Below are 27,944 nucleotides of genomic sequence, written 5' to 3' on the forward strand. Positions count from 1 at the left end.
GGGCGTTGTGCACTGCTACGAGATTGCACTAGAGTCCCCTGTAATCACCACCCATTACCTGGTAGTTTTGCCCTTTGGGCGCCTGGCCCACAGAGGCGCTGGGCTGGAACCAACTTTCTTGGTCTGAGTTTGTTTTTAACAGCTTATGTTCAGAGTACTTAGCCATGCATCCTCTTACGAATTTCCTTCTAAACAGGTCTGCTGCCAACACCTCTACAGAGCTGGCCTCGGATCCTAATCAAGACCGCTCCCTACAAATAAACTATTTTTTTACAAAGGGGAGACACTTGCAGATGAAATGGGGATTAGTTCCCAGCTAATACCAACCGCAACCTACGCATGCACGCGGGCCAGCCAGAAGGCACGGGAGTGAAGGTGCTTGGCCCCAAGCCTGATGACTGGAGTGCTATTTCCAGGTCGCCCATGGTGGAAAGAACCAACTCCTGAGTTGTTCTGACTTCCATGCCTGGGCTGCGACACACACATGTCCCTTCACACGCACACACATACAAATAAGTAAATATAAAACATTAAATTAGTAAAAGGAGCACGCCCACATTCGGGCAGCTGGAAGCAGGCTCTTTGTCCCCGACCATAATCGGGACCAGAGGGAAGAGCAGACTCCTCCTGGCTTGGCAGAGCCGCTTCTGAAGGCACGCAGGAGTCTGGCCTCCAAGCGCTCTCTTCCTCCCCAGCAGCCCCTCTCCTTTGGTCCTCAGGAACTGTTTTTAGATCGTCAGCCGTGAGGCTGCCACCTTCAGCATGTCTCTCTTCCTCATTCCAAACCCAGTACCCTCTCCAGGCCCCACTGTCCTTGCACGGTCCTTCGGTGGGTGTCTCATTAAGACAAGGCCATTTAAAAGCTCGATCTCAGCCCTGCTTCTTTGGTCTGGAGAGAGTTGAAAGCACCTGCCACTTAGATCCTCTCCACCTCCTGGTATATTCATTCTTAGCCACAAGGGCACAGCGCAAATGACGGCCGTGTGTGACCCATGACATTTGGGCAAACAATCTGCAACGAGAATAAAGGGGCCCGCTTGCCACAATTCCTTCATGAATTTCTCCGTGGCAGAGAACCCTGCAGCACCATCACTGTACAGGGGCATGCCTGTGTGACTTTCGTCATCAGGATCTCTACTCCGCGTGGCCTGTATCACAGCTCCGGTGAAACCACTGTGCATGACAGACTCAATGGCTAGGAGGATGGCCCTACTGCTGTGGGAGTTTAGTATGGCATGTCCATAGAACATATGTGTGAATCAGGGCAATGAAATGGTCATAGGCACTGGCATCAATCATGCAGAGTACCAATTATATATTTCATTGGGCAGTAGCACCTGTTTGTTTTTAAAGAACCAAGAAGGGTAAGACTTAATATATTACAATTGTAATGGAAAGTCAGTCAACCTAGCAGGCAAACAATATGCATTGGGAAACACAGTCAGGTCAGGGTGTGTTCCATTGTCAAGACACTAGACATGCACTTTATTTCTGTGTTGACTGCGATAACCTAGATTAGTTTTAGAAAACTGCCTAAATCTAGATGAAATGTCTTGCTGAAGAAAATATTTCTGGCTGGGGGATTCTGTGAAACCAGCCCTAGAGGCTATCTGAATGTCACACCATGGCAGGACGACTCTCACGGTTACCTTTGATTCTAAGAAGGAAGCAACTCAGCTGTAGGAATCTTCCTTTTTAAGCCATAGCATCACTGCAAAAACAACACTTTACCAGCCGTGAGCCCTTGAAGTAGAGTGTCAATGAAAACCTCCCAGTTTGAATAAACGACCCATAAGACTATTTTCTGACTTGTAAAGAAAGACATGCGGCCAGCTAGATAAGGGATTCAAAAGAAGATTAAAAACAGCAACCAAGCATCCGCCAACAACTCAGGGACCAGTAAGATGGCTCAGCAAGCACCGGCCACCAAGCCCACGGACCCAGTCTTGATGTGTGGGTAGCGCATTGTGGAGAGAAAACCACAACTCCCAAAATTTGTCCTCTGACCTCAGCACGTGCTCTGTGGCACATGATCCCGCGCACACACACACACACACACATACACACACACACACAGACACACACTTTAAAACAGATATGTTTAAAAAACCTTCAATATCACTTCTATTATACCACTTCAGGTACCTTTGGCTGATCTGAAATTATATGGGACACTAAAAAATATTGCGAACTTTTACTTTGGCTTTGACGAAATACAAAGAAAGGCAACTCAGGTGGTCAATTATAATTTAGAGTTTGCTTCACATACACAATGCTGGGTTAATAAGCATGAGCACTTTCATAAAAAATTTATTTCACACTTTTATACAAATATCCACAGGTATTTTCCAATTATGAAATAATCTTATAATTCTAATTAGTCTAAAAACCTACCAAATGCTAACAGCCCAGTGACTTGACTTGAGATGACATTTTTTTTAAGAACTATAAATTTAAACAACATGACATTCTTGTTTTTCTGTTGTCAAGCTCGCTCCCCACCCTCTCTGGACATTCATTTCTAGAACAGAGGTCTACAAACACTATCAAGACATCAGCTTCTTCGTCGTCTCCTTCAAAGCCAGTATGTTCGGCTTCAAGTTACCCAAGCAAGAAACTGAGACTTTAAATGCTATTAGGACCCGTGGCAGAGAACATGTGTAAACAAGGTATCATTTGTAAAATTATTTTATGAGTGAAAATGCCAGAATAAGAACCAGAATAATGGTTTTTAATATCTTAAGGGTATAATGTTTTATGAAAGAAAGGAAAAAAAAAAAGGCTTAAAACTCCCAAGCAACAAGGGCACATTTAGCAATGCTTTGTTCTTTCAAAGGACTGAGAAATGGCTGGGACGTAGCTCAGCTGGCAGACCGCTGGCCTAGCATGCACAGAGCCCCAGGTTCGGTCCCAAGCGCTGCATAAAACTGAGTGTGGTGGCAAACACCTGTAGTCTCACCCCTGAGGGTGGGAAGTCAGGGCGGGAGGCAGGAGGGTCACCAGTTCAAGACTATCCTCAGCTAGCTAAGGAGTTCAAGGCCAGCCTGGGTTACTTGAGACCCAGTCTTAAAAAAAGACAGAGAACTGCTTTTTACAATCTCCAAACAAATTAGCACCTCTTTGCTGCTGCTTCATATAACTTAATTATTTTAAAGTACAATTAAAAAATCAGCTTTGATAATATATTCAATCTCTGTTGAATATATAGAAAAATAACTGTTTTTTCCCTCCTATGATTTTAACAAACCAAACCCCAGGCATGCTAGGCAAGCACTTTAGCAATGAGCTAAACCTCATGCTGTAGGCCCAAAGGGCTTGTTAAAGTAGTCACAAGTCATTCGGAGGAATTTAGATTGGGGTGAACAATTTAAAAAAAAAATCAAACATGGACTCGCTGGTTGAATGGTTGCGATGATATTTAAGAAGCTGAGCGCCACGGTTCTCCATCTGTCTGGTGCGGCTGTTTTGGCGACAGATGCTCTTCAGTAGTCTCACACTGGATTGGTCTGGATCCACACGTGCACTCACGCCAAGTCCTGAGCGAGCACACAGACCCTAGAGTTCAAGGAGCAAACTCACTTCCTCTCAGAGTTCTGAAAGTTACAGCACGGAGTTCAGAAGTTCCACACCGGGCTCAACACCATGTAACACCCAAGGCCAGGCAAGGAGGAAACATCTTCCAGTTAATCCTTTGTTAAACTCTCTGGGTTGAGGGAGAGCCTGCCGGTAAGGAGATGGTATCATTTACAGAAGTTGAAGTTATTAAAAACAATCCTTGAGTGTTTATAAAGAACGTTCTCTTTGCAGGAAATACTCAAGGTCAGAACAAATGACCTCCTCAGTTCTCACTCTGATTGCTTGAACCATCCTGAAGCATCTTTGGCCTATTAGTCAATAGCAAGATGGCTTGAAGGAAAAAATAAATATATATAAAAAAGTGTAACTAGCATTCAAGTCTGCCGTGCCTGTGCTTAGTCACGAGGGAGGTGGGAACCTGCGTGCGTTGGCATCGGCAAGGACCCTCACTTGTAGGAAATGGAGAGAGAAGGCAAGATGGCAGCATCACCTCCTATTGCACATTTAAGACAGAACTCTCAACAGAGACACAGCTATCCAACGGCAGAGTCTTGAGCCAAGGGGCAAGTCACTTGCAGGTTCTCCAATCTTATGAGAAGGACGCTTGTCGGGGCAGGTGGGGATGGCCACTCTATTCGCATGGGTGACGGTGAGGGGTCTTCTTCCTGCGCTACCAGGAGAGAATGTCCCAGGAGTGCAGGTGGGCAGGCCCTGCCCCATGTAATGTCGGTCAGTCACACCAAAAACAAAGGCAATCTGGAAAGTTAAATTAAGGCAGTTAAAGAAAATTCCCCTCTGAAAGTCTTAAATTTGGCTGTGCAAAACAGGAGCCTCAGGTGTAACAATAGCCACAGTCGAAACTGTGAGTCCACACTGTGTGTCTGTCAGTCTGGAATCGTACTTCAGGTGCTGAGCAGGCTTCGGGCCCCCCCTGAATTTCTGAGCTGGGAAGAACAAAAGGGACTTTGGGTAGCGCGAAGCTCTCCTGGGTCTCTATGAGTAACTTTCATTTTCACTCCACTTCGTGATCCACTGTTTCTTTTCGAGGTTATCATTGTGTTTTTCGTCTTTGATCTCTCGCTCTTCTTTCCGGATCCGAACAGCGTGGTATCGGGGGACGCTGTCATCGTACCTAGAGCGCTTAAAGAATCCACACTGGAGGAGGGGAGGGAGACAGAAGAACAAGGCGGAAGTTACTTAATCTGAAGAACAGATGCACTAAAGCAGAACATCTAAGCGTTCAGTTCAGCTAGGTCTACCTCTGGAATGCTGAGAACAAATACTATTTTCTTTAAGAAAACAACTGGTTGAAAAGAAACAGCCAGTGGGGATAGACAAGGGGAACAGATGTAGGACTGGAAAAAAAGTCCATTTCATCTCCTTTACATTTTACAACTTCAGCTATTTCTTGACTAGCAATTTAAGCATTTTGTAAAACAGTGCCTTTATGTAAAAAAAAAATCACCATATAAATAAAAGATATAATTTCCATATTACTAGACCATTATAAAAACAACTTATATGTGTGTGTAAGGAACAGGAACTTGCTATGTAGCCAAGGATGGCCTCGAACTCAACCTCCTCCTGCTTGATCCTCCCTAGTTCTGGGTGACAGACATGTGCATACCACACTCAGCTTAAGAGCATTTCTCTAAAGGCTTAAAAAAATCACTTTCTATCCCTCTCCCATTAATAAACTGTAAATCAGATCACAAGTCATTTTACAAATATTATTTGGCATGCCATGTTCTTATGGGTCCATTTTAGACTGTTCTCTCCTCTAGGGGCTTTGCATCACTGCACCGCCTGGACTCCCTGGGGTGCTTCCAATTTAACAGCTTCGTTAATAAGTTACAAAGTAACTGTGTTGTGTAATACTGTCTGTGAGTCAAGAACCTCCCAGGACTCAAGGGCAGCACCACACTGAATTCTGGAGTACTCGCCAATTTCTCCTCTTCATTTGAAAACAGAAAAGGGAAGAAAGAAGGAAGGGGCTGGGGGGGGGGGGGTTGGGAGGGAGAAGAGGAGAAGCCAAATTATCAAAGCTTATTTACTTAGAGAAAAAATTCAATTCGAACTGGAGTACATATTAAAAATATACCAGAAATTTTTGAACCAGATTAAAAAAAAATCTATAAATAAGAAACAGACATTTTTCTTTCTTATTTTTTAAAAAGAAGTCTTTTCAAATTTAAAAATGCAGCTTAGGAGAAGGGTCTCCATAGAATGGTTGGTTAATGTCCTTACTTTGTGACAGCGACAGGAATGGAACATTTATACTGAAGAATGTTGTGTTAAAAATATACCATGAGGCAAGACAAAAATCACAAATCAACAGGCCAAATGGGCCAAGAAGTTTTGTTTAGGCCATTTATGTACGGACGCCTTTGTAATGCTGCACAGAAAAGCCAATAGGCTTATTATAAAATATGACTGCTGTCTGTCCCATCTAAAAACAAAGGCAATGAAGTCAAGTCAAAATGGCCAAGTTGGGATCACTGTGTCAACGCCATGGAAAGGAACTGCAGCAGTCACTGCACCCCTCTTGCCCACAGAAAAGAAGAAGGAATCACCAACTACTGATTCCTGCTTCCATGGGTTTGTCAATTGTAGGGGGAAACATGAATTCAAAATCAACTGAGAACCGAGGTGAAATAAAGTCTCTAGAATGTGAAACACAGTCAAACTCCATTACAACACACTGTACTACCCACGGCACTTTGGGACTTTTTTTTTTTTTTGCACACCAAGGGTTATCTGGGCAGAGGACCATCTCCTGCAGCACACAGGAAGCCCGCTGTGCTGCCAATCATTCTTTGTTGTAATGGTCTTTGGCCCAGAAGAAATATAAGGGGAAAGGGGGAAGTGGCATGCTCAGCTCGCATAAATCACGTTCAAGCGGCAGTAGGAAGCAACCCCCCCCAAGCCTGCCCCATCACTCCAGAGCAAGGAAAACAAAATGATGACAGGGAGAAGGAAGCCTCTGCACAGGAGAAACCCAAGGTCTCTCTCCCACATGCAACAGGTTACGCAGGCAGTCGACAAAGCGTCTATCCCCGGGAAATTCCAAAATGAACAAGAAATCTGGACTGATTTCTCATGCACCTTTGAAATTCCCAGTGGGATACAATGTAACAACACATGGCAGACTGGGCTGCTACGGAGCCCTCCACACCTAGTTAGACAAACAGTGTGCTTGTTTTCATTGCTGTGGGTGTTGCTTAACAAGAGCACAAAACAACTCACCTGCACGAAAGATTCTCTGTGCATTAACAGACAACGGAGTGTTCAAGTAAAACAACAAAATAAATAAATAAATCCAAGCAAGGCAAGCCAGTGTGGACACTTGGAAACATCTGTTAATGGGACACACACAGCAAGCTGTCGCTCTTAAGTTAGCTACCACAACCACAGCAGGTCCCACAGCTAGCGAGGAAAAACACCGATCAATTACCAATTACGGAAGTAGATCAATACTATGCATCGGAAGTGAGCCTCTCTTTATCAGACGGCTGAGTATGGATCTCAGCCTTGTGATAGGTGGCATCGTAATGATCTTTCTTATTTCTCTTGAAGAAACCACACTACAAGGAAGCAAGGTATTCAGTCAATTGTACAGTTCTCTGTTTGTTTAGAAGCTAAAGAAAAGAACACCTCAGGTTTTAACCCAAGTGAGCAGCTGCTGCGCTGGCCACTTCGAGCCAGCATTTAACAGACTATCACTCGGCGTCTCTACACAAAGATGACACACACTAGCTGACTGACTTTTCTATTTGTAGCGGAGGTCTTGAGGTCATCCTAAAAGGAAAATGCATGCACATTTGACTAGAACGTGGGTGAATTTTTTTTTCTTGCACAACAGACTTCAAAAAGTCTACACATTCACTTCTGCAGGCTACTGAGACAAGGGATGGAAATATAAACCCTGCAAAATTTAGCCCAAATCAAAATAAAACACAGATATAGTGTATCTATCTGCTGCTGCTCTAAGCTGTAAGGAACAATATTCTCTCCTGGAGGCCTCCGACCAACTGGTAATGTAAATTACGGAATAAGTTCGAATGAAGGGGTACTTGCTGTCATTTCCCCTGAATTCTGAACCACCATGCAACCCCTAAATGGCAGGAACCTGTGCTCCTCAGCTCAGGCCACTCTAAGTAAGTATAAATGTGTAATCACACTCTCTGCTGTTATTTCTTTCATCCAACAATGGCGGACTGTCCCTATTTTCCTTCATCTAGTTCATGGGCTGTGGGAACTATCTTTTGAAATAAAATCGGATCAAATAAATCTCCTGGCAAAATTGTGCCTCCGAGTCTGGCAACTCATGAAGGAAGAAGATCTAGATCCCCCCACCACAGGGTTGGGAGCCACCAGCTACACACAGTTATTCAAGTTTAGAAAAATTTCAATTGAAAACCCGACTCGTCGACTGCACGGGCCACAGGTGACTCCTGGCTGTCGCAGGACAGTGCCACTCCAGAAAAGTTCCATATTATAGCGCCCTCTACCAGGTTTGTACTGAAACAGCCCACTTCATAAACACAGTGGCTATGGGGGTGACACGCTATCGGGGTGACACGCAGTGAGTGCACACAGCCAGGCTGCAGTCATGGGAACTAGTAAACAGGGCAGGAAGAAAAGTTCAGCAAAAATGAATAGTCTTAAATAAGAGTCTGAGGACTTTTCCTTTAATTCCAGAAGAACCCCTGTGCAAAAGCCAGTGTTTAAAAAGCAGGTAAAGGCAGGGTTCCTCTGCTTAGAGTGGAGCTCTCCGCTGCAGCTTTGACACAGCTGTAGATGGACAAAGCTCAATTTAAAGATGGCTAAACTAGATTCCATCTTTCCCTCTTTCCACAGTGCTGGAGACCGAATCCAGAGCCTCATCCATTCTAGAAAGTGGCTTGAGGACCCTACACTCCTTTCTGATCCTAACATTCTGAGATTTTTAAATACCAATAATTTCATTTATAAAGAAAAATATGAAGTAATAAAGCTGCCTTCCACATGGAATTTGAGGGCCTGTTTAGAATCCACCTCAGACTATGAAAATGAAGAATGTCAAGAAACTCAATAATAATTTAATCTGATCCTATTATTGGCAGCTGAGCCCCAGGGAGATATGATTTGCCCAACGATATATACAGCTCAGGTATCTTAACACTGCCTCTCGCCATGACTACACAAGGATTCAGGACTGCCAATAAGACCTGCTCTGGAAAAGACTGACCTTGGGAGCTCTTCCAGAGAATACAAGCTCATCCTCAGGTCTCAAAACCGCAAATTAATTGTTTTCCTGTCAGATAACTGTGGCAAGAGCTCTAATATCAACTGGCTGTGCGATACACCTGAGGAAAGCTGACTAAAATCTTCATGTTGGGAACACCATTGGTACAGACAGATACCACGTCTCCATCCCAGTCCTCGGCCTGGCAAAAGGAAGTGGTTCGGAAGAATGGTGGGGAGGGGGCACACTCAAAGTCAGAACCCTACTCCAGGACACAATGGGAGGGGAAGGGTGGTTTGAGCCAAGCACATTCTGACTTACTTCACCCCAAGCCTCTGGAATGACATACTTGGCACTGTGGTAGGAATGCTGGTATTTCTGCAGTGAAACCCATGAGCTAAAAGACCAAGAGTAAATATCCTCTCTCCACGGAACAGTTCTGCCAAGTCAGTCATACTTTCAGTTCCCAGAGATTTCTGCAGTCTGGAATTACAGACAAAGACTGCGGGACTCCATTACTCTCTTGGACTCACCTAGGACCTACGGAGGTTGTCATCTGTTGACAAATGTTCATGACTATCTACCACCTGGTCTTTTGATGACATGGCCTCTCTACAGGTTGGAGGAAGGGCCAAGGTATCACACACCGTGCACAGTCAGAAGACCAAAGTCTAATGGGAACATTATACTGAACCCGGATGTTTATCAGGCTTGCTACAGGCCGAGGACCCTTGAGATGGAGTATTCATCGTGCCCTGTTCTTCTGCTCCCAGCCTAGCTAGAAGGGCAATGATTCCCAGTGGCTGTCCTGAAGGCTTCTGTACAGAACGGGGAAATAGTAGGAACTTACATTCAGATTAAACTGCTCTCTCTCTCTCTCTCTCTCTCTCTCTCTCTCTCTCTCTCTCTCTCTCTCTATCTGGCTTAGATTTAAGGGTCAATCTTAGGTACAGAAAATGCTAAGCAAAGTAGTTAACTTCAGATTTGTTATTTACCAAACACGCTGAATTATGTATGAGACCTCAAAATTACTTTTTAAGACATTTCTTACATGTCAATAAAGAATCTCTAAATATAAATTATTAGGTAGATAAACAGATATTCCCTGTAAAATTCTCTCAGATTTGGTGTATACTGGAAAAGTTTCGTGATAAAATATCGGGGAAAAAAGGATCAATAAAAAAAGAAAATGCAAATGTGTCAGTGTCAATCCTCATTTTTTTAAAAACATGAAGTTTATACGAGAAAACTCAAGCGACAGACGTGACTTACCTTCCACAGTAAAAACACTAACAGAGCCAGCATGAGAATCCCAGCAAGGACAGCCAGAAGGATGATCCACCAAGCTATCCCTGAATACTGAGCTACAGTCTTAGAGGGAAACACCGTCACGCGAACCTACAGGGCACAAGAGAGACCACGATAAGCCAGGTGCCAGCTGTTTGCCAGCCAGCGCGGATGGCTTCAATTCTGCTCAGTTTTGCTCCTGAACACATTCTGAATGAAAAAGTGTATGGATGGACAAGTCATTTCCTGCTGAGAGAGTCCCTTTTTCTCAATAACAGAACTCTGCTTCAACTGTTTTTTTTTTTTTTTAATCTGGAAACTAGAAAGGTCTAGGTTATACTTTGTTGCTGATTGAACTCTTAAACTATGTTTTTTGTTTTGTTTTTAAAGAAAAGCAGAGAAAACTAAACAATGAATCACCATGTATCCATCCTTCCCTTGTCAGTCTGAACAGCTATCAGCAGATAAATATGTTTCACCACAATTACTTGTTTTGTTTTATTTTGTTTGTTTGTGTTTTAATCTTGCTGGGCTGGGCTCAAGCTTGCGCATGTGTAGTAAACATTGTACCTCCACGTTCCAATTCCAGCCTTCAACCTACATCCTTTTGAAAACAACCACACTTTCTTTTAGTTAATTTTCCCCAAAGAAAGGAAAGGGTCAGTTTGGGTACAATTATTCTCTAAGCCTCGGAGTCCAAAGACACTGTGAAGTAGAGGTGAGCTACATCATAGACAGGTGCCATTCATCCTTTTTCTTAGGCTATCAGACCAAAGACCCTCATAACAATACGATTTCCTGAAATGGCTCCTCGCCATACTCTACAAGAATGTGTATGGGCAGATTAGGTTCCTTCAGGTGTAGCTCAGAGCTTAAACTGCAGCAATGAGAAGCCTAAACTGCAAGCACGTGATCGCCACAAACAGCCGCCACCAAGTGCCTACTCCAAAATGTAAAAAGTTGCCTCCGCAACTTCTAACAACTCAGTAGAATGTCCGTGGAGCTTTACAATCCCTAAAACACGTTTTTCCTTTCGATGTCATTAAACTTTATGCATTTTCATGGAGGTGGCGGCTTTCCATAGGTACCTCATTCATCAGGCGCCAAAGGCAGAAAGGGCTCCCGCTCGACAGGTACATTCAATTGTATCACCAACGGCCAAAACATCTACCCCAAATTACTCTGCATTATAAAGCCCACTCTCACTGAACAGCAGTATAAATCACTCAGCAAAGGGGCCGTCACCTTCTATGAAACTCAGGATCAAAGGCACCACCCACCCACCCAGTCAACGCTCCGCACATAAGAGCTGACTTCTAAAGGCACATATATCTCAAGTTCTCTGCATTTGGAGCCCCCCAGAAAGAAAAATCTCACTGCCCCAAAGAACGGGGTACTTATTTCTACCCATTATTCTTCAGCAGGTAGGAAACTTGGAGAGTTACCTGTAGCCTGACTCTTAGGACTAAAATGAGACATGTGCACAAACATTCCCTTCTTTCCTGGACTAATTGGAAATTCTTGACACTAAACTTTACTCAACTTCGTTTCCAGCACTGTAGCATGGGGTGGGGGGTGTAATCCATGTGTTTTCACAGGTGCTGGTTTGCCATGTAGATTTAAATGAACTGATGTCAAAATACAGTCATCTCACCTCGATGGTGTGATTTCTGCTTTCACTTGTTTTGATGCAGTCTAAATTTAAAAGTGTCTTATTGAATGGCCAACAGTAAACTCTTGAAATTGCAATAAATAAACAGATGAATTTTTTTTTTGGTTTTTCGAGACAGGGTTTCTTTCTCTGTGTAGTTTTGGAGCCTTGTCCTGGAACTCACTCTGTAGCCCGGGCTGGCCTCAAAACTCACAGAGATCCACCTGCCTCTGCCTCCCAAATGCTGGGATTAAGGGCATGTGCCACCACTGCCTGGCTTTTACTTACTCTCTTTTCTTTTTTCAAAAAAAAAAAAAAAAAAAAAGCGAGGTTTGAGTTTTTTTTTTTTTTTAAGGACTGAACTGCACAATGTATTTTGTTTCTATTGCCAAAGAAAATGATCTTCAGACTAGAAAGGTGGAGCTGAGATGAGGATGAAAATGTAGCCCACCGTAAGTGAGGGAATCAAGACACTCCAGCCTGACACTGAAATTAAGCTCCAGTCTTCAGGCTGAAACCCTGCACCTTCAGATACACAAGAAAAGTGCGCATGGGGTCTGAGCTATCAGAGAAATCACAGAAAATAGGAGGCAGCAGAAGACTAGCGGTAAGAAAATACCTCCTCTGCTTTCAAAAGACATGGGTTCCAGATATCAGGCTATTAGAAACTATTCGCCTAGGAAGGATTAAGCAAAGCAGGAACAGATGGAGACTCCATCTCCATTAGGAGTCTGGATGAGAACGCCCAAGATAAGGTGTTCCCTCTGTGGCCAGCAGTCAGACTTGCTATCAGGCCCTCGGGTCTACCACCTTCCAGAAAAAAAAAGAGAACTTGAGATCTGGTCTTGGATCCACTGGCAAGTCACATGACAGTTAAGAGGAGACAAACTTCCTCCTGAAGGTATCCAAGAAGACAGGACAGTTCCTCTCTGTCATTGGAAAGGCTGCTTACATGGTCAATGCTGGTTCCAGGGATTTATTTTTAAAAATTCAATTCTAAGCCAGGTGGTGGTAGCGCATGCCTTTAATCCCAGTACTAGTGAGGCAGAGGCAGGTGGATCTCTGTGAGTTCAAGGCCACCCTAGTCTACAAGAGCTAGTTTCAGAACAGGCTCCAAAGCTACACAGAGAAATCCTGTCTCGGAAAACAAAAAAAGAAAATTCAGTTCTAGACAGACAGATTGACGGATTCATTCATTCACAGGGATTCTGACATAGGGTCTCACTGTGGTCCATATTAACCTGGGGCTCATTCTATGTAGCTCATTCAGCCTCAGACTTGCAGCAGGTCCTCCTGCTTCAGTCTCCCACCATGCTTGGCTCACACTGACATTCCAGATTTATAGAGAAATATCTCTTTTAGTAACGCCGTGGGCCACACACAGCACAGGATCCTGAGAATGGCCGCAGCGTCAGGGGTGGGCTGGCTTCATTTTCTACCGGGCTGCACGCTAGTCTCCCCTTGTGTGGCTTTTCATCCTGGCCACTGCCCTGCTGAATGGAGAACTCTAGGTTTACTGGCGTGTGTGCTGACCTTGGGATTGAACCTAGGGCCTTTTGCAACAGTAGGAGGCATGAGCTACATGGCAGGCCTTTTAAACCTTTTCTTTCAGAGCAGGGCCTCAATAGACTGCCCAGGCAGGCCTTAAACTCACTCTGAAAATCAGACAGACTAAACCAGTGACCCCCTTCTTTCAGATTCCTGAGAAGCTAGCACATCAACAGCCTGCATTACTAGGCCTGGCTCAGGTCACTTTTTATCTTCAACAATTCTATTAAAATAGAGCTTCGTGTGGCAGGACCTAAACTGTCCTTTAAGGAACGACAGGAAAGAAGGTGACCTCAGGTTGTGGCATGGTGTAGCAGACGAGGCCAGCTCCAACTGTGGGGACCTAGAGCTCACCTGTGTGCCCGCGTGAGGCAGCTTGATATTCTGAGCGGCAGCCGTCACGTCGATAGAAGCCCTCACGAGAATGTCCAAGTAGTTCAGTTTGGAATATTCCTGTGGAAGACGAGAGATGTGTCAGGAAAGTGGTGGGTGTCCTTGGCGTAGCCACTTCTTCCAGGGGCCAAAGTCACACCTCTAGAAAGGTACTGTTCCACAGCCTGGAACGCAGCACGAGGGAGGCCTTGCTGTCCAGCCCACGCAGCGGACACTTGATGTTCACACACCTCACGTTGACGCTGCAGTTCTGGAGAGGAAACGGGTGGTGGTGAGAACCCGCAGTTCCGGGAAGCCGTTTCTTATTTATACAGACCCCACTCACAGCCCAGAGAGATACTCACGAGGGTCTGGTATTTTCGTTCAGAAAATAAAGAAAACTTCCTGCTGTCGTCTATTTGTTTTTCAGAAATCTCCCGTTTCCTTCTTGAGTTGTGCGACTCCTAAAAGTGATATCCAAAACAGACCCACTTTAGGTAAATGTCCGTCATCTGCTGCATAAGCCTCACAAATAAAGGCAAATTTACACCGTCAACTAACATCCACCTCTGTCTGAACTTCTCTTCTTGCCCTGTGATAGCACACCCCGACACAGCAACTTACAGGAGAAAGGGCTGATTCTGGTTCTCAGTTCCAGTCCGTCATGGTGAGGAAGCTGAGCTGAAGGCAGCTGGCCACAGGGCACACACAGTCAACAGGGCTGGTGTGCAGCTCAGCTCACTGTCTCTTTCCTATATAGACCCCAACCCAGGGACTGATGCCACCTGCCTTTAGTGTAGGTCTTCCCACCACAAGAAATGTATCAAAATAATCCTTCATAGGTGTGGCCAGAGGCTAAGTAATCCCTCAAGGTGTGTGTAGTGTCCAGAGATCCCAAATTCTGCCATGATGGCTATAATCAGCCATCACATCTTCTTTCCCAGCTGCAAAGCAGAGAAAGTCTAAAACCAGCAATGCTATGGCCATTTTAGGTTCACCGATGGACTCAACAGTCTGCTTACTTAAGTCGTTTATTTCCAGCGTGATGCTGAAACTTAGGGAAAGAAAAAGCTTTCTTTTTCCTGTGTCCCTGTGTTGCGCTGAACTACGGACACACAGCATCAAACTGTTAGTTGACTGAGACCAGAGATCGACCCCAGCACCAGCTCAGTGTCTAACTCACAGGAGACAGTCAGCACACAGGAATGATGACAGGACAGGAAGGGCTAAAAGGAAGCGTAAGACCCTTTGTATGATCAACTCAGAGAGACGCACTGAAGACTAAGCCAGATAAAAAAACTTTTAAACAGAGGCCTTCCTTCTACAGGTTGAGTCTCCCTTTGTAAATGAAGACTGTGCTTTCTAATTAGACAGAAAAGGGGAGATGATATGGGATGGCCTTCTATATAAGTGTTACCTTTATTGGTTGATGAATAAAGCTGTTTGGGCCAATGGCTTAGCAGAGTAATGTCAGGCAGGAAATCAGAACAGAGAGAAAGAGAGAGAGAAAGAAGGCGGAGTCAAAGAGATGCCATGTAGCTGACGAAGAAGACAGATGTTGGAACCTTACTGGTAGGTCATAGCCTCATGGTGATACATAGATTAATAGAAATAGATTAAGATATAAGAGCTAAGTAGCTAAGCTAAGATACAACACCTAAGTCATTGGCCAAGCAACGTTGTAATTAATATAGTTTCTGTGTGATTATTCCGGTCTGGGTGCCTGAGAAACTAAAACGCAGTCACTGTCTCCATCCCTTATTAGAAATGTGCTTAAGATTTAGAGCATTTTGGATTTAGGATTGTTGGAAAGGAATAGTTGACTTATTTTAAGAGTAAGGGTAACAGGTCATCACGTTTTTCAATGCTGATGAGCCAAAGAGCATGTGAACAACCATGATACCCAGGTACTTTGGAATTGAAAATAAAGGAGGGCTGGGGATGCAGCTGAATCGGTAGGAGGCTTGCCTAGCATGCATGAAGTCCTGGGTGTGAGCCCTGGCATTGCATAGTATAGACCAGACATGGTAGCACACGCTGCAACGGCAGCACTCGGGAGGCATAAAGGTCATTCATCAGCAAAAACGCCTTAGCCAGACTGAGTTACTCAGTTACGGATGGGAAAACCATAACAACCAAAAGAGAAGTCAACATGTCAGCAGCTCACACCTGGGAGGCGGCAAGAAACCCATCTCCGTACCTTCAGCTTCAGGAAGTTTATTTCATCGTGTGGCTCGCAAACGATCTGCTCCAAACCTTTGGATTCGACTTTCACCAGATAAAGCAACCATTTGCCGTTGTTGATTTCCTTGGGCCACTGTATATTCAGAGTCGCCGTGCCAAGGTTTTTCAGAGGTTTACCTAAATTAATCACCTGTCAGGAAACAGCATATTCTGCTACAATAAAATCCTTTTAAGATAAAATTTAAGTAGCAGTTCCTACTGCCTATAGGCTAAATACCCAGCATAATCCTACAACAGCAGTGCAAGTCTCCAAAATGGGTCAGGAATAGGGTGTGCAAACTAGCTGGGCTTAAAAGATTCTTGTCATAAAAAATAGAAGGAAAAAGCAAAGGTCAAAAAGAAAGGATTGCTAGCTCAATCCAGGAGTAACTACCATATGTAATAAAACCCACAGCACAGGTATGATATGTTCCCAACAGCACAGAACAAAGTCCCGGGTGCACGGATGAACCACTCAGTGAGCGTCCTGCCGGGCAGATGACAAAGCCTCTGCTTTGGCAAGTAGCACCCATATCCTGCTTCTGGAAACCCTCCCTACTCTGAAAATGAAGCAGTCTCAGCCATCTGTATTTAGAGACTGTGGAGAACCACATGACAGCTCAGAGCGAGTGCTGGGAGCAGAGTGGCTTTGTACAGCAGGGCCTCGGGTTATTATGGTGCACTGCTCCAGAACCTTGTCCAGCTGGCTACATGGAGCTCAGGCCAGCCGGCATTTCTGCAGAGAACTCGCTCTTTAGTGTGCTGGATTCAGGCCAAGCCCATGCTTGCCCTTTCAGGCTTTAGCCACAATGCTCAAAATTTCAGGACTTCAGCCTGCACCATGGAGACCCAAATCGATATGCACCACAGGCAGACATCACAGTCCGTGTTCAAGTCTCTTAAACTGCACCCAGAGTCACTGCAGTGAGCCCCTCGCTGGCCCTCTTTGCTGGCACATACCAGGTCTACTGTCACCATCCCCAAACTGGGCTTGTGGGAGGGAATAATGGGAACAGTCTTTCAGCCTGGCGAGGGCGTTGGGAAAATGACTTCCTAACAGGGGAAACAAACTGCACACTCTATAAGGTCGACTACAGATTATGCAAAACTCTTGTTTTCTAGACTCTGAGGGAAAAAGTATTACTTTGTGTCTACACTACCTACACACTACAGTTCCACGATAGGGGTAAAAAGATCTCAATTCTGAACCAAGTCTCTGCTGAGTGACAGTTGCTCTCTACTTGGGAGATAAAGTTTTCAGTTTTCGCTGTTAAAAACCAGCAATCACGTACAACTGAGCATTTCCTTAAGATGCTGGTGACGGATCACTGATGGGAACGACATATCAAGACTGCATCTAGGACCGACGGCTCCCACTCACCCTGAATTCATACTCTATTAAGCTTCCTACTTCATCTTCAGACTTCATAGCCTGCTCACCGACAACTGTACCTCCAAAATACACCTGCGAAGGTTTAGCAACTCTGTCAAATTAAAAAAACACCCGTTTTAGTGAGAATTATAAATGGTTCTTTCAAACATTGATTTGTTATGCCAAATACAACACTTACCCGGAGACCGATAAAAGCAGTTCAATAACCACTTTTGCTTTCGCTGTAATTGGAGCCAAATTATCTTGATTGCTTGTTCTGAAAATGAAAGGGGGAAACAATGGGGTTTTATTTAAACAGTCAGTTTTCTCATTACAATTACATCTCTTTTATGAGTTGGATCAGTGCTAAATTCAGTGACTCCAGGGTTCTCACGAAATCGAGTATAAATGGGAAGGTTGAAGTAACTCTTACGTTTCCAACTTCAGATTAATATCCAGATCGGTGGTGTCAAAGGTGACCTCAGTTGTACTTAAAATCAGGTAAAAAGTAACCTAAAAGGTACACATAAATAGGCGTCACTAAGGGCCAGGCCTTGGGGCACAGTACCGGTATTTAGCGCAGTACGACAGAGTGTGTGGGGGCATCACCTACACTGGAATTTCTCTTGAAAGGGTTCCCGAGCTCACAGTCAGCTTGGGAGCCGTTCTGGTTGGCGACACAGCTCAGTTGCTTCTCCTGGGGGCAGAAAAGGCGTGGGATCACGGTTTGTTCATGTGCTGAGTGGCCCTGTTCTCTCCCTCCCTGCTGGGTTCTCAAGAAACACTTACAGGGAAAGCCCTCAGTTCTCTGTACGCCGAGTATGTGAGCGTGTCAGGGAATGTCGCGACGAGTTTGGCCTCATGAGCGTCGTCACCATCTTTTCTGGGATTCCTTGGATCAGAAGGGCCGTTGGTCACTGTTATTTCCAGAGCTATATCCTTCTGATCTTTTAGAACTAATTCCGGGATGCCTTTTTGACTAGTCAAAAAAGAAAGAAAGAGAATCTTAACACACGTGCAATTCCCTTTCTAACCAACTACTTGGAGGTCAGAGTGACTTCTCGCGATTCTTACATTGGAAGGTAAGAGAATTTGTCTTGACTGCCTTCTCGGGTACAGAATTTATACTCCAGCTTAAGGTTGCTGTTACAGACATTGTCGTCTCCACAGCCCTCCTTCAAGAAGTGTACCTGTAAGGAATCAAGGCAGAGAGGTAAGTTCCTAACTGTCTTCACAGTTTGCCTCCCTGTGGTGTTTTAGCCTCCTCTGTCCTCTATCAAGACACTTTGACCAGGTCAAGGCAGTGGGACAGAATTCCCAGCACCAAAACAGTAATCAAGATAATAATAATAGCTGGGCAGCGGTGGTGCATGCTTCTCATCCCAGCCCTCGGGAGGCAGAGGCAGGCGGATTGCTGAGTTTGAGGCCAGTCTGGCCTACATTGAGTTCCAGGACAGCCAGGGCTACACAGAGAAACTCTGTCTCAAAAAAATCAAACAAACAAAATAATAATGATGCTGATTCCAGATCTAGGCTAATCTAGAATCTCCACCCTGTCCCAGCATACAGATCTCACCTTACATGACATGCTCAGCAGGCTACAGAATATACATTTTCTTCCTACAATGACCTATGCTGCATTAGACACTAGCTAAAGTTGGTCACTGTGAATAGTCTTTTGCTTTGCTAAGTGTTATTATTCCTTGAGTTTAATGTTTCTCATTAATACCTATTTCTCACACTGTGCTGTTCTCGGAAGTAAAGTAAAGTATGTCAACTATAGGAGGAGATGATAGGAGAATAAAGGTTTGTCTAATTATATTCTCAGTAAGGTCTAGGGGACAAAAACAATGAACCCAAATACTTCTTGACCCCCAAATTCCATCTCATAGGTCAATTATGGATGCAGGAATAAGTATTTTTGCTTGTTAGCTTGTTTTGTTTTCCTAGATAGGGTCTCATCATGAACCCTGGTTGGCCTGGAACTTGCTGTGTAGACCAGGCTAGCCTTGATCTCACAGAGATCCTCCTGCCTCTGCCTCCTGGGTGCTGGGATTAAAGGCATAGCATACGTGACACCACCACACCTGGCCATAAGTAAGTGGCCGGTGAAACAAATCCCTGTTTCTATTGCCTTCAGAGACACTTAGTTCTGCGTTAAGATATGGTAAACACTGGTAAACCAGAAGCCAGGAAGGCTCACATCAGTCTGGACGGTCTTGGCTTCATTCGAATTCAAGATAGGAAGAACTTCAGGAAGTGAATTGACCCGCCGGCGAGAGCTGGGCTCCTGGATCTCCACGGACGCTGTGATGGGGATGGGGCGTAGCTTGTCTCTGATGTTTTCCTGCAAGGCGAGAGGTGACGCAGGTGAGTGTGGCCAAAGTGCAGACAGACCTCCAAGACGATGGCAGTGCTCTGATGAGCGGGTTCTAGCTCAGAAACCAAAGCGTCGCGAGCCCAAGTTCCGTCCTCACGCTTGCTCACCTGCAGCCAGAGGGTCTCCTCCATGCACGCCCGCTGCTTCTGCCTGCTCAGGGTTAGCTCCTGAGTATACTTTGGCTCAGAACCTTGGTTTCGAAACTGAACTCGTGACGACAACCCAGACTTTCTCCTTTCTTTTTCAGCTTCAAGTATACCCAAAATCGCTAGGTTGAAATGAACAAACTTGTATTAACTTAAAAAGTGCGTCTATGCAACACCTTTAAAATACAACACATTTTGCTCTATAACCTTTGCATCTCTTTATTACTTCCAGTAGGGGACCTTCTGGTGAACTATGAAGTTTTAAATTCAATTGTTCTTCCCACTGCTGTTACTATTTTAAGTTAAATTTTCACTGAGCCACCTGGGGGAGCTCGAGAACAAGTTAGAACCTTCAGCAGATGGGAATCAGTCGGCTTCAGGCTGAATTTCAGGAACTCACAGAATACTAAAGATAGCCCGAAATACCCAAAGCCTCCTCAGACCTCTTTCAGCCAGAGCTTCGTGACCTAGGGTCTTTGTTATTTAAAAAGGTGTCTGGGAAAGCAGTCCCAGAAGCTGAGCCAGTATTTGCATTTTAGTGCTGATAAGTAGGGGCTACACAATAAGCATGAGCTACTCACCTTAAAGGTAGAGAAGGAGGAGAGAGACTTAGCATTTGGGAGCCAAGGGAAGAAGGGCTGACATGAATTCAAGGCTAGCTTCCACTACAGTGTAAGTCTGTCAGAAACACCGGGTGGGTGGATGGACAGACGGGTGGACAGGCAGACGGACAGAGAGATGATAGAAGATAGATAAATTTGACTGACATTCCTCTCCGTAGCTGGAAGCCAGTTTGTCAGCCTAACTAACAGCTTTTATACGGAAGTTTCCAGCCTGCAGCAGCGGTGGCCTGCTGCTGACTATCTCTGCTAATGCAGCTTGGAGGCCGGCCAGGACCTGGACCATCAGAAGCTCACTTCTGGACTCCGGAATGCATTCCTCATTGGGTCACTGAATGAGGCTGCTAACTATGCTTTCATGGGCCAATACTTAAATTACTGACATTCATTAAGCATGCTCTGAGATCATCAGAAGAAAGAAAACACAGGAGCATGTACAGAGGGTCAGAGAAAACAGCCTACAGGGGGAAAAACCCCGCTCCAGAAAACGCAGAAAATGAGCAACTCACATTCCACTGTTCAAGCGAGGGTGAAAGAACTCCTTCTGAGAGTCTGTGGCTTGTTTGAGACAGATTACATGTAGCCCAGGGTTGCCGGGAACTGGCTATGAAGTGGAGATGACCCGAATGGATCCCCCTGCCTCCACTCCCCAAGTGCTAAGATTACAGGCATGCACACCAGATCTGGTCCTATACGGTGCTATCATCGGACCAGCACTCTGCATACTCGGCAAGCATTGTACTAACTGAGCTACCTACACCCCTAGCCATGAGGATGTTTGTTTTAATGCTCTCTTTGTAAATGAAGGAGGTTCAGAGCCATACAGCAAGGGACAGAGGTATCCACAGCCCCAAGACTCTACCTAAGTAAAACACAAGAACTGGCTGCTTTATACAATGGCTTAAAAGACAAGTCTCACTGCCCCTCACCCTCAGCACTGGTTCTGTTCTTCCTTTCCTCTCTCTTCCCCAGCTCTGACCCTCTTGGCATCACTTGATCCAGAAAGCCTGTCCTAGCTCCTCCTGAACCACTTGAAGGCCACTGCACTGGGACTGCCTGTCTTCCACAGGGTAGAGAGGAACTAAGGACAAAGACTGCATTGCATCATCCTCCTTCACCACTGTATCCCTAGCAACCACCACAGCACTTGATAGACATACATTCTGCGCGACGGATGAATGGAATGGGTAACCAGCTCCATGCTGCTGTATGCACGGTGTGATGTGTGTTCACATGCACACGGTGTGATGTAACTTTACATGGAAATGGTCGTTATTCAGAGACGCGAGACCAGAACTTAGGAGCGCTGACAGTTTCAATAGCAATTTCTCTGTCCATCTGAAATATTCTTAAATGCCATAGCTGCCAAATGGAACGCTCACTGCTGGCCTTCTGCAGCTTTGACATCTTCCATTTATCAGTGACCTGCTAGCTTCTCAGTGGAGCAGAGGGAGGCTGCCGTGCTGAGTGCCCCTCATGGCAGGAGTACAGGAGGGTGTGGGTACATTAAAACCGTTTATCTACCAAACCCACGCTAACCTCCTGTAACCCTCCAGACAATTCACATCGTCTTAAAATCCTCGCGGGTCACCTCTGCTGGCCTTCGGAGGGGCAAGCCAAGAAGACTCGCTAAGGCCCAATTATAAATACCCGCTGCGTGTACGCAACACTGCAAGTGAGGACTGCTGGGTTTAAACAGCCTGGCCCCACAGCCAGCTCACGTGCGGGATACTGGGAGACGAGGCTAAATGTATTAACTTCGGCGGGTTTGTGGAGATCGTTTTATTTCATTTTAAAGTTCCGGGTACTGCAGAGGAATGAACAATAAAAGAGTTCTTCCAGGTGAGGGGGTCCCCGCATCAGAGGCTATCAGGAAACACCTGGGTACGGAGGAGGCACATACTACAAAGGAGACGCACGGCGCATTCTCTCGACTCAGGCAGCGGGTGGAAGGAGCAAACCGGTGAGACCTGACATCTACCGCAAACAATTCAGACAGAGCCAAACGTTTTCGCATTTCTTCTCCAGGCTCAAGAATCTAGTCTACTCTCATTTCTCGAAGCCATTACAAATACAGATAAAAGGCCTGGCGTCCACGTGAGGACGGTATGTGTTTTCTTTTTATTAGAAACCATGCTACAGCTGTGGTGGGGGCGCACGCGCCGGAAGGTGCAGCTCTGTGAGTTGGAGGCCAGCCAGGTTGCCAGATAGGGTTACAGAGAAACCAAATTTCAAAAAAAAAAAAAAAAAAAAAAAAACCAACAACAAATAAAAGACACGCAACAAGGGGTTGGGTAAATGGCTCAGTGTGTAAAGTGCCGTGCACACATGAGAATGGGGACCAGTTCAACCTCCAGACTATTGATTTGAAAAGCCAAGCCAGGGATGGGGATACGCCTGCCAACCCAGAGGTGGAGACATGAAGAGATGGCTCGGTCAGTCCATAAAGCTGTACTGAAGCATTAACTGTACAATCTTGAGGACAGAGTTTGGATGCCGAGAATCCACAGCCTGTGCTAATTAACCCTCGCCCTGGGGCTCACTGGCCAGCCAGCTTTGCCAAAGCTTCGAGCTTCATTTTCAACAAGAGACCTATCTCAAAGGACAGCGGGCAACCAAGGAGAATCCACAGCCTGTGCTAATTAACCCTCGCCCTGGGGCTCACTGGCCAGCCAGCTTTGCCAAAGCCGCGAGCTTCATTTTCAAGAAGAGACCTATCTCAAAGGACAACAACCAAGGTCAGCCTGCAGCTGACTTCTGGGCACCACACACATATACATACAGACTTATATGCATGTACACATACTCATTTTAACAAGGTAAGCATGTACACACATACACACACACCACGGAAATCCTGCTTTGAGTACCAGAGAAAGGAAGTAGAACAATTTAAAAGGCAAAGTGCTTCCGTCTGGTTTTGTCATTGATCAGTGTCACACCCTAGACAATGACTTAGAGGCATTGTTTGAACAGACAGGAACAGTATACTTAAAGGGCAAGGACCTGTCCTTTGCTGCACGTCAACCAGAGCTGTGCTGAAGCCAGGAGCAGCGGCTAGGTGTCTGCCCTCTGGGTGAGCCTTCAGGTGCTCAGGGTCCTGTACCTGGGAGCACAGATGGGGCCAGAGCCTCTGTGTGTGTGTGGGGGGGGGAGGGGTAGTGAGGCTAGTTAACCGGGCGAGCGAGCGATTGAGCGCGCCAGCTGCACCTGTGCGCTGGCTTCCAGTGCTGTCTCTCCACAACCACCACCCACCACCTCAAAACTGCACAAGCAATTTTCCACAGTGCTTTTCAAAGACGGAACGGGAAGAAGCCGTTGTGACAGGAGATAAGTGCTTTTCCAAGTCTTCCTGTCCCAAACCCTCTGCTCTGGAAAATCCCAGTGGAGCCAAGTGTGCCCTCCTGATTAAAGGGGAGACCACGGATAAACTTCGTCCTCTAGACAAGAATTTACGAGCTCACTTTGGCCGCACTGTGGTTTTGTTTTCCTGTTATTTATGCGAAACTTTCAACCTGGCAGAGAGAAAACTTTGTTTTTTTAAAAGCATGAGGTACTTACATATTGAAGGATTATAACCAGAGGGTTTCGCAGAATATTCAAAACAGGCTTTAACCTTGAGGCTGCATAAAGTCAAACACAAATTTCTTAAAAGATGCATTGTCGCGGGGGAGGGGGGGGGCAGACTCCCACCCTGTCCCCCAGCCCTCCAAGGTCCCCACTGCCCGCTGATGAGTAAATAACAGGGTCCCTTTGTCCAGCGGGCCCTTAGCCTTCCCTGTGGCCCATCAGGACACGTGGGTCATCACAAAGCTGAGAACCGAGACTGCTCCCTGAATCACAAAGCCAACTCACCATATCCCACTAGGTGACCCGCACAGGGACTTCTGGCGCAAGTCAATTCTGTTAGGGGTCACTGTGACAGTCTTCAGAATGTTAATCACTGGCCGGGATCTGAAGACAAAAGGAATGGAGAACCTAAGCCTTTTGCTATCTTGAGTATTGAGGTCATTCACACAGTAGGCAGCATTTGCAGGAGCCCAAAGCAGCTTTTTAAACACGGGGAAAGGTATGTGTGGAGCTACAACTTCTTCTTCCACTGTGTGAACAAAGCACACAACTAATGGATAGAAATGTAACGCCACTTAAATTACACAATATTTAAAATTGTACTATATTAAAAACCAACAGACTTGCCGGGCAGTGATGGCACACACCTTTAATCCCAGCACTCGGAAGGCAGAGGCAGGCTGATTTCTGTGAGTTCGAGGCCAGCCTGGTCTACAAAGTGAGTTCCAGGACAGCCAGGGCTACACAGAGAAACTCTGCCTCAAAAAACAAAAACAAACACAAACAAACAAACAAACAAACAAAAAACCAAACAAACAAAAAAAATAACTTACTGCATGCAATATCTTCAAGCAAATACTTTCTTCATTACAAAATACTCATAGCCAAGTAATCTTGTATGTTCTTTTCAGACATGTTATCTGTTTATGTTTCTGTTACAAATATCTACTGTCAAACATAAAAATACAGTTTCCACTAAACAGTAGCTTTTTATGTCAACTGTTCTCTGGGGAGGTATGTCTCATTCCTAAACATTCGGGGGGCTCCTCCTTCTATCACAGAAATATGATTCATTACCCTTCTCCTGTAGGTTGCTGAACTGTGACAATATTATGGCCTCTGTATACTCAGTCGTCACCAGCAGCCATGGTGACAACACCATACAGAAATCTATGCTGACAGCTGAGCTTACTTAAAATAAATCCCCAGCAGCGGAGCTTCAGAGTCTAAGAACGTGTGCCTCCAAAGCATTGCATTCAGGAAGCAGAGGCAGGAAGGCTGCTGTAAGCTGAAGACTGGTCTGCTCTATACACGTCTTTAATAAAGTAAGGGTTTTTCCCCTACAGTGTCTCTGTAAACTTAACCATTCCCCAGCTGCTGTGCTCCAAGCCCACAACATAAGCAAACAAACAAACAAACAAATAAAAAGCAAAAATAAAAAGCAAAAAATTCTAAGTCCTACCCTTTGGGTCTGCGCATTACATGAAAACATCTTTTCTTCCCTTATGTGTTCCCTGGCTCTGGGGCAGACAAAGAAGATTCCAGAGGCCTTTGGCCTGAGCCTGTCATAGCCACAAGAACACCAGTATATGGTGGCTATGCGCTGGGGGAGGGGCTGGGGGGGCGGGGAGGCACGGTGGGGAGATTCTGGCTCACCTCTCACCCCTACAGCTCCCCTCCAGAACGGAGAGTGGGTGTAGAGTTTCATGACCACCAGTCAGTACTTTGGGGAGCTTATGGTGAACACTGACATCTTGAAGAACATGCTTTTTAATAGGAAACTGTCTTCCAAACCTCAGCCTTCTGGAATCAATCGACTAGTTGTTGGAGAGAATACAAGTCCCTCCATGGGGAAGGCAGGCACCAGTATCAGGGCAAATATCCTCACATCCCCCACTTTTATCGTCCTGTTTCTAAGGTATATTTACACAACTGCGCATTTCTAGGACACGAAGTAGACACATTTTTAACTTGAGTTTTGACAGCATACCCCCAAAGTTAAAAATTTGTATCCTTTTACTTATTGTACTTATTTATGTATTTTAAAATAAGTTGCCATGCGGGGCTTTACATATTGTAGTATTAATGTGTTAATGCATACATTTCAAAACATTTGAACACCCTTGGCTGTGTGTCTGCTTGAATTTCCATTTTTCGGCAGATAGCACACACAGGGACACAGTATTAAGCAGGATGGAGGATGTCTTCCCACGCACAAGGCAGTACTTACTGGCTTATCTGTTCATGGTTAAATTGGTTTTTTACTAGCTTCTCTGAAGGACTGTCATGACTCAGGGGGAAACCTAGGACTTGGGACCTAGCCTGACAGCACAATGGGTCTCACTTTCCTCATCTGTAAAATAATGCTGAGTTGTTACCAAGACTGTGAAATCTAAAGACATACATACTTAGAACAGAAAAGTCACAGCATTAAAATAGCACTCACTTATTTAAAACACAAAATTTGGATATCTGCTGGAAAAAAACTTGGCAACCAGGTTTCAGTAGGGGTAGTCAAGCTTTCTTGATACTCGAGGGCTGTGTCTCAAACTAGAACCCCAACTCCCTTTTGATAGAAAGCTTGCTGGACGAACATCTGTAGCCCTTTTACAGATGTTCAACCACTTTCAACACCAAGGAGTTGAAACATGAACAAAGGCAGTGTTTGTAGAAACCTCTCCGACTGTGCCACCAGGGAGGGTCACTGCGCCTCACAGCGGCCATGAACAAAGGCAGTGTTTGTAGAAACCTCTCTGACTGTGCCACCAGGGAGGGTCACTGCGCCTCACCGCGGCCCACTGCGGTGGCTCAGAAGGCAATGGATGTCATGCAGCCGAGAGCATGAACCAGCACTAACGGGAGACCAGTCCCTGAGCTCTGCCACATGCTCAATTATCTGGTAAACTTAACTTGATGTAAGTTTCTTCCTTCGGCCGCTCATCTCGGGCACTCTTCTCCGCTTACTTCGCTATCTCCCTGTAACTAACTTATGCGTGAGACGGCTTTCAGAGATCTAGCCCTTGTACCAGAAAATGATTTTTCTTTCACTGTATCAAAGCATCTCTTCAAAAAAAGTGTTCTGGGAGCCAGGTAAATGGTGAGCACCTCTACTCAAAGGGCCTGGGAGGCCCAGGGCAGAATATTGTTTTGAGTGTAGGAGTTCAAGACCAGCCTGGGCAGCATACGTGAGCATGCGTCACAAGAGTGGGAGTCTCCTGAGAAGGGTTTCCCTCCCAGGGGCTCTGGAGGACAACTGAAGGTCAGCTATAGAGGCTGTCTGTGCACCTGCCTCTCTGCTGAAGGTCGGCTATAGAGGCCGTCTCTGCACCGGCCTCTCTGCTGAAGGTCTAGGGTGATGGCAGGACCACATATACAGTTTCGCTGCACCTTATGGGCCATTTTAAGAAATAAAAAAATACCCTAAAGCCAAATAACTTAAAAGACAGAACAAAAAAAAAAAAACAAACAAACAAGACAAGACAAAACCCAAATAGGTGTTGCTATAATCTGAGCACCTTGGACGAAGTCTTGGGACTTCTGAGTGTCAGGCCAGGCTGGGTTACAGAGCAAGGCCCTGTCTCGGAAACGAAACAAACAAAAACTAACCAACAAAATCCCAAACCGATCAATCAAATAGTTCATTTTCTTTCTTTTCTTTTTCGAGATAGGGTGTCTCAGCGTAGGCCTGACTGTTCTGGAATTCACTATGTTGACCAGGATGGCCTCAAACTCACAAAGATCTACCTGCCTCTGCCTCCTGAGTGCTAAAATTAAACAGTTTGAGCCACCACACCTGGCTTTCAAATGGTTTGCTTTCAAAGAAATGTAAATTAAATCAAAAGGTAAGATTACTTATTTATCAAAAATTAGATTTGTCTATTTAATACAGGTAAGCCTGTGAGAAAATAACCTCTCAATGAATATAAAGTAATATAACCTTCTGAAAATATATGTATAAATGCAAACGTTTGC

General features: G+C 45.3%; 1 protein-coding gene across 2 annotated transcripts in view; it reads right to left on the bottom strand.

Moving 5' to 3' along the window:
• Window positions 1–2,230: 2,230 nt before the first annotated feature.
• Window positions 2,231–27,944, bottom strand: part of Itga6 (integrin subunit alpha 6) — a 66,627-nt gene continuing 40,913 nt past the window's right edge. Inside the window, exons 10-26 of one of the 2 annotated variants that reach the window (XM_038337650.1) lie at window positions 24,258–24,356; window positions 23,964–24,025; window positions 19,744–19,904; window positions 19,460–19,603; window positions 18,331–18,446; window positions 18,046–18,235; window positions 17,870–17,953; window positions 17,690–17,769; window positions 17,456–17,533; window positions 17,266–17,368; window positions 15,862–16,035; window positions 14,027–14,125; window positions 13,822–13,932; window positions 13,644–13,742; window positions 10,076–10,201; window positions 7,031–7,160; window positions 4,597–4,731 (exon numbers count right to left, since the gene is read on the bottom strand). In XM_038337650.1, the coding sequence (XP_038193578.1) occupies window positions 7,053–7,160; window positions 10,076–10,201; window positions 13,644–13,742; window positions 13,822–13,932; window positions 14,027–14,125; window positions 15,862–16,035; window positions 17,266–17,368; window positions 17,456–17,533; window positions 17,690–17,769; window positions 17,870–17,953; window positions 18,046–18,235; window positions 18,331–18,446; window positions 19,460–19,603; window positions 19,744–19,904; window positions 23,964–24,025; window positions 24,258–24,356 (1,834 nt within the window). In that variant the 3' untranslated portion in view covers window positions 4,597–4,731; window positions 7,031–7,052. Of the gene's footprint in view, window positions 4,732–7,030; window positions 7,161–10,075; window positions 10,202–13,643; window positions 13,743–13,821; window positions 13,933–14,026; window positions 14,126–15,861; window positions 16,036–17,265; window positions 17,369–17,455; window positions 17,534–17,689; window positions 17,770–17,869; window positions 17,954–18,045; window positions 18,236–18,330; window positions 18,447–19,459; window positions 19,604–19,743; window positions 19,905–23,963; window positions 24,026–24,257; window positions 24,357–27,944 lie in introns of both variants that reach the window. The other variant, XM_038337649.1, reaches the window with a different exon arrangement.

This window comes from Arvicola amphibius, chromosome 7 (assembly GCF_903992535.2).
Source record: "Arvicola amphibius chromosome 7, mArvAmp1.2, whole genome shotgun sequence".
In the NCBI taxonomy this organism is placed as follows: Eukaryota; Metazoa; Chordata; class Mammalia; order Rodentia; family Cricetidae; genus Arvicola; species Arvicola amphibius.